We start from the raw sequence: 12,590 nt of genomic DNA on the forward strand, positions 1-12,590 counted from the left end.
TACAGTACTTTTTCTTTTTCTTTTTTTACATCCTCCCTTTGTAAATTATACATATTATTATATTACTTGAAATATAAAAAAATGGTCCAAAAAAAATTACATATCTCAAATCAAAGCATCTTTTCAATTTGAAATATAAATGAAAATGAAAAATCGAACGAGAAATTGAAAAAAAAAAAAAAACAAAAACAAAATACAAAATACATGAATATGAATATGGGATGTTGGGCACCCAAATCACCCCTCCATGCAGGAAAGTGAACAATATTACAGTGTAGAACAATTAAATAAAATTGAATGCATTAGAGCAGGAAATCCTGTTCGAAAGGGACCAATAAGATTGCCTCTTGCTTAGGTGCCTGCAGAAGAGTGCAGGTATAGCGTTGGACCTATTCAGTCTTATCTGAAATTGGCATGACTTGACTCCAGGGAATAAAATCCACAATAAATGGCCTAGTGATGAAACACTTCCAAGGATCCCCTTAATAACATCAGTCATAACTTTAATGACGACGAAACAGAGTGATAATATAACAATGAGAATCCACAACTGGTCGATCATTCAAGAAAATTGCGGCAAACAAGAAAGGAAATCAATGAAATATACCAATTCCGTTTCTATGAACAGGATAGGATCACACGTGCAGAGCCATGTGACAGTCAGGTGCCAGTAGAAAACAAAAACTATTGGCAACTAGAAAATACAAAACCAGAGGCCCGTCCAGAAATAGCCAATATCTCCAAATAAAACCCCAACATAACCATAATCAGAGATCCCCACATGTACGTCTTTTTTAATACGTTCTAAAAGATTGGCACGTAAAAATAGAAAGTAACAAAAATATCATACGGAAGTGCCCCTATACTTGCAACAGACATTGTATGATTTCACTGTTTTCCGATGATAAAAAGGCTCATAGCAATAATATTACCAATAAATAATATTCATGCTTCAAATAGCTCGTGGAAAGACAAGAAAATTCATCAACTTGCAAATGACCAATAATTTAGCAACCATGCAGCGGAAATGCATGTGAATTCTTCATGTATCAACTTCCTTGACAGATAACAGTATAAATTAACTCATACATAGGTTTGTCCAATAATCATTGTTGACTATATATCCTGTAACTGTAACTTGTAAGTAAATCTCTAAGCACAGAAACGAAGTCTTCAAACATATTGCCTCGGTCACAAGCTCAAACGAAGTAAAAAATGATATGCACTGCACAAGGCAAAATAATATATTGTGAAAACATCATGTATTTGAACTGCTGCTTCACTCAAAACTCAACCTCTAATACCGACCCAAGAGAATGAAATCTTCATCCTCTAGAACTTGAACATCTCTATTTCCAACGAAACTTTTGCGGCCAATATCTCGAACAATATTGCAAAATTGGATCCTTTTCTCAATAGGAAGAGGGGCGTAGGGTAACCTAAATATAGGCCTTATTACACCAAGTTGTGCCAAAGCTGTATTAAGAGCAATCGGATTAGGCTCACAAAATAGCCAGTCCATCAAAGGTAATAACATTTTGTTCAGAGCTTCATCCTTCCCATCGAACATAAGATCGTGCATCAAACCAGGAACCAAGTTACTTGTAACAGAGATGACACCTCTAGCTCCATAGTTCCACCTTGCATCATGACACTGATCATCATTTCCACTCCAGACAGCCATACCATTATCTGTGTACTCATTAATACGGTCATTTCCTACGCATTCTTTAACACCTGCAAAATTTGGACTCTCTGCAAGTTTCTTTATTACTAATGGAGGAATGTCTTGTCCAGTCCGGCCAGGGACATTATATATAATGGTTGGACCCATTGAAAGCACACTTCTAAAATGCAACACCATTCCTTCATGTGATGTCTTTCCATAGTAAGGATTAATGTGAAGAGCAGCATGCATTCCAACAGCAAAGCCTTGTTCTGTTGCATGTATTGCCTCTCTTGTTGAATTGCTTCCGGTATTTCCAATGACTTTGATTGCATCACCAAAACAATTGACAGTGTGTCCAATTAGCATAATATGTTCATCCCAAGTCATTAGCTGTCCTTCCCCAGTTGTTCCTCCAACAATAACACCCTCGACACCATTGACTATTTGCATATTTAAAAGAGAATCATAAGCTTCCAGATCAAAACGTCCGTCTGGTAAATATGGGGTCTTAATTGCTGTAATCAACTTGAGTTTTTTAATTTCATTGACTTGAGTTCTGTAAAAGCAAAGGAAAAAAGAACGTTGAATCAACAATAGTAGGATTAATTTCCAAAACTCATACACAGCGAATAACAAGAGAAGATAACAAAGTGTAAATGAGGTATTACCTTATTTTATTGTTGCAGCGCAATTCAAATTAGGAATAATCTAACAAGAAATAAATAGGCATTTGCCTAAAAGGGTGCCAAAGCATGTCATGTTACATAATTTTAGTATTCTATACACATACTCTCCACATCACTAAGAAACAAAAAAATCTCTATAGCAGATGGGTCAAGGCATTATGCGAAGCACAGATTTTATAATTTCTTTTCTAAATAATTATTTATTACCGAGTGATGGGCAGCTAGTAATTTTAAATTTTAATAATTAAATTTAATGGCGTGATTTCTGAAACCCATTCCGTCTGTTTCTTCACAATCATAAGCATATGCCTTCCCACTTGAAGCTGAAAAACAAAATGAGGTGTCCTTGAATAAGTACAGCTGCTAAATTGCCGCATTTATTTTGGTCTCTAATATTGGAATTTTTCACCTCATTTGTTTCTAAACATTATCATAGAACACAAATAGGAAACATATTCAAAGAACGAAGAACGAAAACACTAAAAGGTCCAGATTAGGGACAAAAGTAAAATAGTAGTTGCACTTATTTCAGGAAACCACATTCTGTTGCTCATCCTCAAGTTGGAAGTGAATGGGCATATGCTTGTAGTTGTGACATAACCCACAGAAAGGACATTAACATAATGTTTTTTATTCTTAGTTTCTAGCTTGTTCATAGATCTTAATTTCTGCTTTCAGCATAGACCTAGAAGATGCTTAATGTCATTTGTTGGACATTAATTGTTGATGTTTGTAGCTCGGGCAGGTACTTCTGCACAGGCCAAAGTGTCTAGATGTGCAGAATCTGCCTAATACACACTTAACCTTAGCAATTATTTTAGTGATTAAAGTAATTTCTTTTATAGGACAAAAGTGAGTTAATCTAATAAAATGCAAAGGTTTTTGAGTAAGTGAATTAGATGAATCTCAACCATTGATCTAAAGTGAGGTGAGATATAATCTCAACCATCAATCACTTTGTTGATTAGGGTTGTGGATTCAGTCATAACTCTAAGTTATATAAGAAAGGCTAAGATAAGGAAGAAGACACATTGAGTGAGCACACAACATTGAGGAAATGATATCACAGTGATTGGGTGGAGAAGGACTTCCATCCAAGTGTGCTGGGTTCAAGGAAGTTACAAGGGGCAGCAGGGAAGATCCAAATCAGCTTAAGCAGGGTTTGATCAGCTGGGTCAGATCCAAGTTTTTGTTGTATGTAATTTCCATAGAGGGCCTCTATCCCTGTAAAGGAGCCCTTGTAGGTTCCAAAGATATAATGAACAACTGATTTTATTAGGCAGAAAACTTGTGTAATGTTTGATTGAGATTAGTTGTTTATTTGCTTACATTGTTTAGTTCTGTTAAGATCCCGGCCATTCTTTTATTCAGTATATCTGTGATAAATCTGATAGGAAATAAATTGCCATGTTACTGAGTTCAGAAGTTAAACATTAATAAAATGATCTTAGCTTAACTTAGCTATGCATATAAAGGCGCTTACAACTCTGATAAATAATTTGGTATGCATTCACTTCGTTTGGCATACTGAATCCGGAGAGGAATGGGCAGCATATAGTATCTAAAGAACTGTTTTGATGGCAGATGTTGATTAGTCATAAAATAAGCAACTGGCAATATAGCTAGAAATGTTGGAAACCTGAAACTGACAATAGAGAATGGACTACTATATTCCTCGATAAAGGCTTTCCTTCGTGGTTATTCTTTTGTGCTTAGACACCACCTTTTAAATCTAAATGTGAAAACATTTTCCATCATTTTACATGATAAAGGGCATGAAAAGTTTTAAAAGAACATTATAAACCCCTACCCCTCTCATTAGGATCTTCTCTTGTTTAATCACTCTTGTGGTCTCATCCATAAGATAAGTATTTCCAGCATGATTGACAAGATTTGTACACTGGCGTCCTTAAAGGAGGGGGGTGGCTTGGGGGAATTGATAAATATTTCTAAACTCATTGACGTAATAGTAATCTTATGAATTTAAGTGCGGACTGAGATAGATATCATGATTTCAACTTCCAAGTTACTGGATGTAATCACATGCAGTGTTATTGATATGACATCTTTGTAAGAGAAACCGAAACAAGTAATAGCACCAATCATTTACAGTTCATAAATTTTCTCAAAACAAGAAGCACGTAGACCAACCTATTTTTCAATTCAAAGCTTCGCATAGGAAGATGTACATCTTGCATAGTAGCTGCTCTTGCTGGTCTCCATCTTTTGCTTTCCCTGTATTCACATAAGTCAATTTCAATTTTTAAAAGGACAAGATTTGAAGGAAAGAAATGGATAGGTACTTTCTACATTTTGAAGATATTTCAGCACAGATAATTGCAGGTCGCATATTAGAGTCTGCTTGACATGATAGTAAGAAAACGTGTTGTTTAAGTGACTAAATGTACTAAGATATCATATATGTGGCCACCTTTAAATTTTTATTTGAACTCTAATCACGCCTCACTTTTGTGACTGAGGGGGAAAGCCTTCCCACTTCTGTAATAAGAATATTACAGCACATTTAATTGTATTAGAGTCTGCATAACGCAATAGCAAGAAAAATTGTGATGCTTAAGTGACCACCTGCGCTAGGATATCATATATGTGGCCCACCATTTAAGTTTTCATTTAAACTCTAATCACGCCTCATTTTTGTATGTGTGTGTGTGAGTGTTGGGGGGGTGGAGGGAGGCTTCCCTAACTCTGTATTAAGAATACTATATTAGGAGTAAGATTAAGGACACTCGTGCATTTGATTTTAAATGATATTTTCCACGCATGCTATGACTACAAAAAAAGTGCTGCTATCTTTAACTAAGTCTAGTTTGGTCCAAATTTGTCAGATATTTCAAAGTTTTACAATCTTTGCCCTCAAAAATAGTTGGCAGACTTCAATAGAAAAACAAACACAATGTTATATAAGACAGGAAAAGAAATGTAACTGAGCTTAAACAGGAAAACCCACTAAAACCAAAATACTAACTAAAGATCAAGTAAAAGACATACATTCTAGACGAAGCTCTAAACATCGCATAATGAGAGGCAATATTGGAAAATATTAAGCCTGTAAAGTCCATCCACTAAAAACAAAATTTATCAATGAAGATTAACGTCATTCAACATGGATCAAATTAAGGCTTGTACTATCTGATAACATGCCAGTGCTATATCAAGTTACTTAAACTAGCGGTGAGTAGGACACACATAAGTAAGTCCAAATTTACGGTTCTCTTTCAGGCATACGCTGGGTTTACTTTCATCTGTATTAAGAATACTATATTAGTAGTAGGATTAAGGACATTTGTACATTTGATTTCAAATTATATTTTCATGTGTGCTTTGACTACAAACAAAGTGCTGCTATCTTCAACTAAGTCTAATTTGGACGAAATTTGTCAGATATTTCAAAGTTTTACAATCTTTGCCCTCAAAAACAGTTGGCAGACTTCGAAAGAAAAACTCACCATGTGATATAAGACAGGAAAAGAAGCTTAACTGAGATTAAACTAGAAAACCATTAAAAACAAAATACCAACTAAGGGTCAAGTAAAAGACAGGTACATTCTAGATGAAATTCTAACCATTGCATAATCAGAGGTAATATTGGAAAATATTAAGCCTAGACAGTCCATTTCACTAAAATAAAAAATTATCAATGAAGATTAATGTCATTCAACATGGGTCCAATTAAAGTTTGTGCCATATGATAACCTGCCAGTGTAACATATCAAGTTCCTTAAAATAATGACGAGTAGGACACACATAAGTAAGTCCATCTCCTTGAACTTTACTGTTCTCTTTCTATTGTACATTGGGTTTGCTTTCTTCTGTATGTCTATTCAACACTATAATCCACCCCTTAGAGATTTACCCTTGAAGCCCATTTGGCAAAGATGACACTGGTAAGTTTATTATATGGTTCAAATCTTCTTTCCAATCTGGTCTCTTGCATATCTGCATCAACAATCCTGGGACAAGTGGGTTTGAGGCCCATCAGATTTTTGCAGCATAACTCCAATAGGCTTTATTTTACAAGCTTCCTCTTTATTAGGCTCCATCCAGCAATGCAAACGCCCTAAAGTTGTTTAGCTACAAACCTATTGTTCTTCATGCAATAAATGCAACCTTTTCATGGACAATCCCCAACTTTTAAGTCTAATTGTGGTTTGGTGCATTAGACCCTTCTATTCTATGTTACCATCAACTGCATCTGAAGGAGCTGTTTCTGGCAGAAAACCATCCCAAAACAGGAACCACACCAGCAAATTGTTCTGATTTCCCATTTCCGGACAGGAACCCATTTCTAAGAAGCAGTCAGCATTTCTACTGATCATTTCTATCCTGTAAGAAATGGCCAACAGAAAAGGCCCCAGAATAAACAAAAAGCAGAAAAGAAAAAAGACATACTTAAGAAAGACCATGAAAATTAAATTGGTTTAGTGGAAAAGAAAAAACACTATAGTTACCTTCAAAAAAACTAAAACTGCATCATTTGTGTCACTATTTTATGGCAGAACTGAGCTGTAAGAACCAACGAGAAACCCTCCACTTTGGACTTGGGGTTTGGACAAGAGGATGTCACACAGTTGGGGCCTCGGACTCTACAATATTGCTTGAGAATTTTGTCCTGCATCAAACTCTACAGTATAAAAATTTTAGACATCTTTGCACCAGGTTGGCTTTAAACTCAAAGCTTTCTTTCTTGGGCTTTTTATGTTTCTAGATGTGTATCGTTTGCATTGTCAAATCAAAATTATGGCAGGAAGCCCAAGCACCCAAATCATCACTATCACAAAACACAAAAAGCCCTGCCAACTTAAGGCAAACTAGTCTCCATTTAAAAGAATGGCCTTTGAAACTAGATCATGGACTGCCATATAGCAATGTTATCAGAACCAGACCACTCATCGAACCGGTAGACCCCCTGGACCAGGAACCGGTCAGAATCGGACCAGTCCCGATAAAAAAACAAACCAAAAAACCAGTCAACCAAAAACACCAAATATTCAAATTTTAAAGAAAAACACATATTCATGTGCATCCATATGAATCCTAACCATTTATACACAAATAAGAAAAAGTTCTTATTTATAGAGCATGTAAGGGTGCACAAAACCAGAATAACACCAAATGCAATCCATCTTTGAACCAAAAATACATTAAAAACAGGCCCTAGATGGCCTCTAGCAGCCAAAAAAAATCATTCTACAACAAATATCTACATATCATCAAAATCTTTCCCTATATTGGGATCTTCGTCATCAATATCACCCTCTAAGCATTAAAATAAGATAAAAAATGCTTAGCATGTCAATTCAAGATTTTGTTAATGCTTAGCATGGACTTCCTAGACAATCTTTCCAAACATCTCGATGAAGTAAATCAATTTCCTAAGGTTTCTAATCAGGCAGACTATGTATTCATGTTCCCCAAGCTCAAGATCGACAGAGTATTCATTTATATTCAAAAATCAATCCATGGATCTCCTCCAGCCTAGATCCACTCATAGGAAGGCTAATTAGCCCTCACTTTGAGTTAACTTCTCCACATTTGTCTAGTTCACATCATGCAATCAAGTGTTCAGATCTCCAGCTTGATGCATGTTGATAGCAAACCAATTGAGGTACCCTTGGGTCTTACAATATTGCTGTAGATTTCAAGATCAATGCATGCAACAATCCTTTAAGGGATCTCTCAGTAATCTGTTGTTTACGACCAATGGTTTGTGCATGGATACACTTACATGTGCGGATCATTTTTAATTAGCGGAGGTGGCGTCTATGGTGGATGAGAACAAGGTGTTTCTCTCCCTTCTCTCTCAAGGGAAGGACTTCAAGTATCCATGACTTTAAAGGCAACAAAAAGCCAGGCCTCTCCAAGCTTAGTGGGTATTTTTACTCCAATGCCACAATCTTTGTCATCTAGTGATAGGGTTGGATCACTTCTGTAATGACCCATCTCAAATTAAAGGGGGCATAGGAATATTAGCATGCATACGAGACATGCATATGATAGCTACATATGAATGCATCACATGCATTGTGCTAGTATACATATTAACTTATTATGAAAATTGTCCAGTAAAAGATAAACAAATTAATTATTGAAAGTTCTAAGTGAATACCTAATTCACAAAAATATTAAATATATTGAGTGAGGTACTATATGTATGTATTGTTGAGAAATCTAGGGCATGAATAGCTTAAAGATTTCTCTGCTTGATAATTGCTTGTGATATACTTTGACTTCTTAGCTTCTAGTCTTTTCTTCGTTATGTTATTATTGTGTTCTTTTCATCACGACAATTACCAATATGCACAATAAAAGACAAGTGACACAGTATGTAGGCTCGTCAGCCATGGCCAAAACCTCCCACCTCTTGAGAGGAAAACCCGATCACAATTTTTCTTCTAGATCTTCAATTGACGAGTACCAAGACCATGACACAAACTCTTAACTCTAATATCCTCCCAAGAACCTTGTCACTAACCTTGATACTCCGCCTCTTCCCTTCCTCGACTTTCTTCTTGATCTCAAACTACTCTCCTCAACTCCTTCTAGAGAAACTTGGTCTCTATCCTTCACACTACTTCTTCTAGACTTCCTCTAGAGAATCTCGGTCTCTAGATCCTATCTTGGTTACCCAAAAGAGTCGTTGCCCCAAAAGAAACCTTCTTCGCTACCCAGAAGACTCCTCCTTCGCTGCCCCAGAAGAAACCTTTTTCGCTGCCCAAAGGAATCCTCCTTTGTTGCCCCAGAAGAAACCTTCTTCGTTGCCCAGAAGAATCCTCCTTCGCTATGCCCAAAAGAATCCTTTTCTTCACTTACTCAGAAGAAACTCCTTATCACTTCTTCGTACTTCTTCTTGACCTCTTCTTCGCACTTCTTCTTGATCGAATGCAAGTCGAGTTACTTGCTCTAAGTGAGGTCGAGTGTGGCTTATATATACACCTTTCTTCATGTCCTTTAGACCGACATGATCACTTGTGGTTAGGCCAACTTCTTCTAACAGTTTCTTCCATCATTGTAGGCCGCCTTGAAGAGGATAAGTGGCAAGGTCTTGAAGGATACTTTTCATAGACAAGTTTGACCTTTTACAAAGTGTAACATGACTTCATTACATGACAATGACTCTAACATCCTATGACTAGATGACAAATCAATCCTAAAGACTCTCAATGAGAGTCTTGACTCAAAAATAAAATCTCTTGCTCATGAAACCCATGAAGCAAGTCAATACAATAATTTTATTTTTCTTCTTTATATCTTATTACATAAAATCATAATTACATGTCATTATGAAGACCGAACCTCGTTACACTTTTCAACACTCCCTCTTAACTAGGGACGTATTAATAATGGTACTTGACTTTCTCAATCTGAAGAATTTCTCATAAGAAGAATTCGGATTGGTAACTCATTTGTATAGCATCATATCAACCAGCATTGTTACATAACAAGGCCTTGACTAATAGCTCCTTATCTCCACAAGATCTGAGCTCAATGCTGGTGAGACCAATGATTTATAGACACCCCACCATTGTCTCTCTCGGAACATCCCTGCCCGAGTACTCAGGGTGTGTTCCAATAGGATTGTTCTTATCTTGGACTCCCTAGCCCTCAAAGAATATTGATCCTCCACGACTACTCTTCTATTGGATGCCCTATCTCATCCTCAAAGAGTATCGAATGCCAAATGATTACCCAATCCTTCACTCTATCTTCCCAAGTGAAGACTAGAAGGACATGTCTATCTCTCCCTCTCAAATAGGGAGGACATATTCCAATAAAGGAATGTACCTAAGCTCCCTCTTGGCATAGGAGTTTCCAAGTTTCTTCCAAGTAAGAAACTTATTTTTCAGGCCCCCTCTTAACTAGGGACCTACAGCAACTCCTCATGTGGAACAACCAGCTACGTGAAGAACTCCTCTCTTCTTCAATGTCATCAATTTCTTTTGTCATGGAGTCTTCATCTTTTGGGGGCTTCTTCATTTGGCACAGACCATCCATCACTTTCATCCATGAGTTAGGCATGTCCTCATTTCTTCAGAAAGTGATCCATCAGATTTCCATCTGGCTTTGCTTCTTGTCATTTTGCTTTCTTTCATGCCAAATTTTTTGGAAGGATCTTACATCCTTCAATATGGTTTTCCTGGAAGTCATCCACAGATCTTCCCTTTGGCATTGCTACATAAGCCCATCCAGATATTAGTTCAAAAATAAGAGATGAACACTTAAATCAAAATTACCTTTGTGATGGTCTTTCATCATGACATCTTCCTGTAGGTATCAGCATTCTGCGTGCAGATTGACACATTTCCCATAGGTATCCATTTTTAAGGGTCTCCATCTTTTTCTAACTCCTATCAAAGTCTTCACATCTTTCCGGGAGATATTCTAGTCAAATATTCTTGGACTTCGGATTTTCAATGCCTTCTACCTTTGTTGCATATTTTCACGATCTCTTCCTTTCTTTTCAGTGTTCACACTTCATTCCTAAAAGCATCTAATCAGAGTTCCTTAACATACTATGTTGATTTCATCTAGTGTGACTTTATGCTTTTCTGCAATCTTTCAAAGGAGGAGATCCTTTCTTCTTTTTTTCATATTTCCCAAGATGGAAATAATGGTCCATAGTATCTACAACCATATGACATGACTTTTATAATATCTTATGTAAGCATACATACCTCATCTTTCCTTTCAGTCATCTAGACTTCCTGTAGAAGCTTTATTTGAACGAAAGACTTTATCCAGCTTTCCTGCTATGTCATCATACCATCATCCTTTGAATCCCACGAGTTGGAACTCCTGATGAAACTCTTGCTTCCTTTCTACATCAGTGAATCCTTTTATAAGGATTCCATTAGAGAAACTTGAGGATCTTTCAGATCCTAACCCGACAGATGTTTCTTTATTGACTATTGTATGATGATCCCAGTCAATGATGACCCCTACTTCTTTCTATAAGTATCACTTGAGGTGTCAATGAGGTTTCCAAGAGCTCTCATTCTTTGTAAACAGTAGAAATTATTCCAAACATTTTTTCTGCTTCTCATGTCACGAGCTCTTACTACTAATGCTTCTAACACGATGTTATTTTCTAATCTAATTCATCCTATATTGCTTCTTATCTATAAATTACAAGTGAAAAGTACCTTCTAGTGAAGAAGATCATTTCAGTCATAGTAGAGATCATTTTCTTCTTCATTCCTAAGCTTCTTTAACTCAGGCTCTTTCACTTCTTCAGTAATGTAGGATTCTTCTATATCCCTCTTGTCCTTACTACGTTTAGGACAATTGCTTCTATTGTGTCCAATTTCTTTACATCCATAGCATCTTACCTTATCCGTGTTTTTCCTATTCTTTTGAGGACCGAACTTTCCAAATTTCTCTTTTCTTCTTTCCATAGCAGCATATGCTTGATTCTGCTCATTTGTTCTCCAACATCAACCTTTGCCTTCAGTCTAGTTTCTTAAATCTTACAAAGTGACCATAGATCTTGACATGGAGTAGTTTCTTTCTTCACATATAAACTTGAAGTGCATCCAATACCACTGTGGTCATCTCTCTATTAGACATGACTTCTCCTAGTTCTTGTAGTTGATCTCGAATTTCTATATCCTCATAAAGTATGAGGCTATTCCATCTTCCTTGGATATCTTCAGTTTTTAGAGTTCTTGCCTTAGCGAGATTACTTCTCCTGCAGTACTTACGGAAAACAACTCTACCAATTTGTCATATATAACTTTTGCAGTCTCCAACTTTGATACATATGGGATTAGACAGTCTTTTATAGATTCTATAAGAATCCTTTGGGTTCTTACTTCTCCCTTCATGAATCTAGTATGTGCTTGAGTATCTTCTTTTGGAAGTGGGGTTATCGATCCCTTGATGTGATCCATGACCTCATTCTCAATAAGATTTATGTTTGTCCTTTTCTTCCATGCAAGGTAATTTTCAGCCCCAACCAATTTACTGTTTTCCTTGCAAAAAGACATTTTGATATTATCAGATATAGTCATAGACTTACTTGAGAGATTGATGCTTGCTTCCTCCTTAATCTTGATGTTGATAGAGGATTTTCTTCTTTTGAGATTGATAAGAGAGAGTTTGATTCATAATCGTCCTTGAATGATTTAGTCTTCCTTCCTTCTTGAAGATAGTTTCAAGATTCTTGTTGGTGTAGATTTCTTCGATCTAGGGTTTTGAAGATCTTGACCTTCGTTGCC

At 36.4% G+C, this 12,590-nt stretch overlaps 1 protein-coding gene across 3 annotated transcripts in view; it reads right to left on the reverse strand.

The window, feature by feature from the left end:
- Positions 1–902: 902 nt before the first annotated feature.
- The window catches only part of LOC149170219 (4-hydroxy-tetrahydrodipicolinate synthase, chloroplastic-like), a 69,502-nt gene continuing 57,814 nt past the window's right edge, over positions 903–12,590 (reverse strand). For all 3 annotated transcript variants that reach the window (XM_089428947.1, XM_089428948.1, XM_089428949.1), the window contains 2 exons: positions 4,507–4,590; positions 903–2,225 (listed from right to left, as the gene is read on the reverse strand). In XM_089428947.1, coding sequence (XP_089285073.1) covers positions 1,298–2,225; positions 4,507–4,590 — 1,012 coding nt within the window. In that variant the 3' untranslated portion in view covers positions 903–1,297. The remainder of the gene's footprint in view (positions 2,226–4,506; positions 4,591–12,590) is intronic.

This window comes from Pinus tabuliformis, chromosome 4_2, assembly GCF_031772625.1.
Source record: "Pinus tabuliformis cultivar Carrire ecotype Pingquan chromosome 4_2, CPIR1, whole genome shotgun sequence".
Taxonomy (NCBI): Eukaryota; Viridiplantae; Streptophyta; class Pinopsida; order Pinales; family Pinaceae; genus Pinus; species Pinus tabuliformis.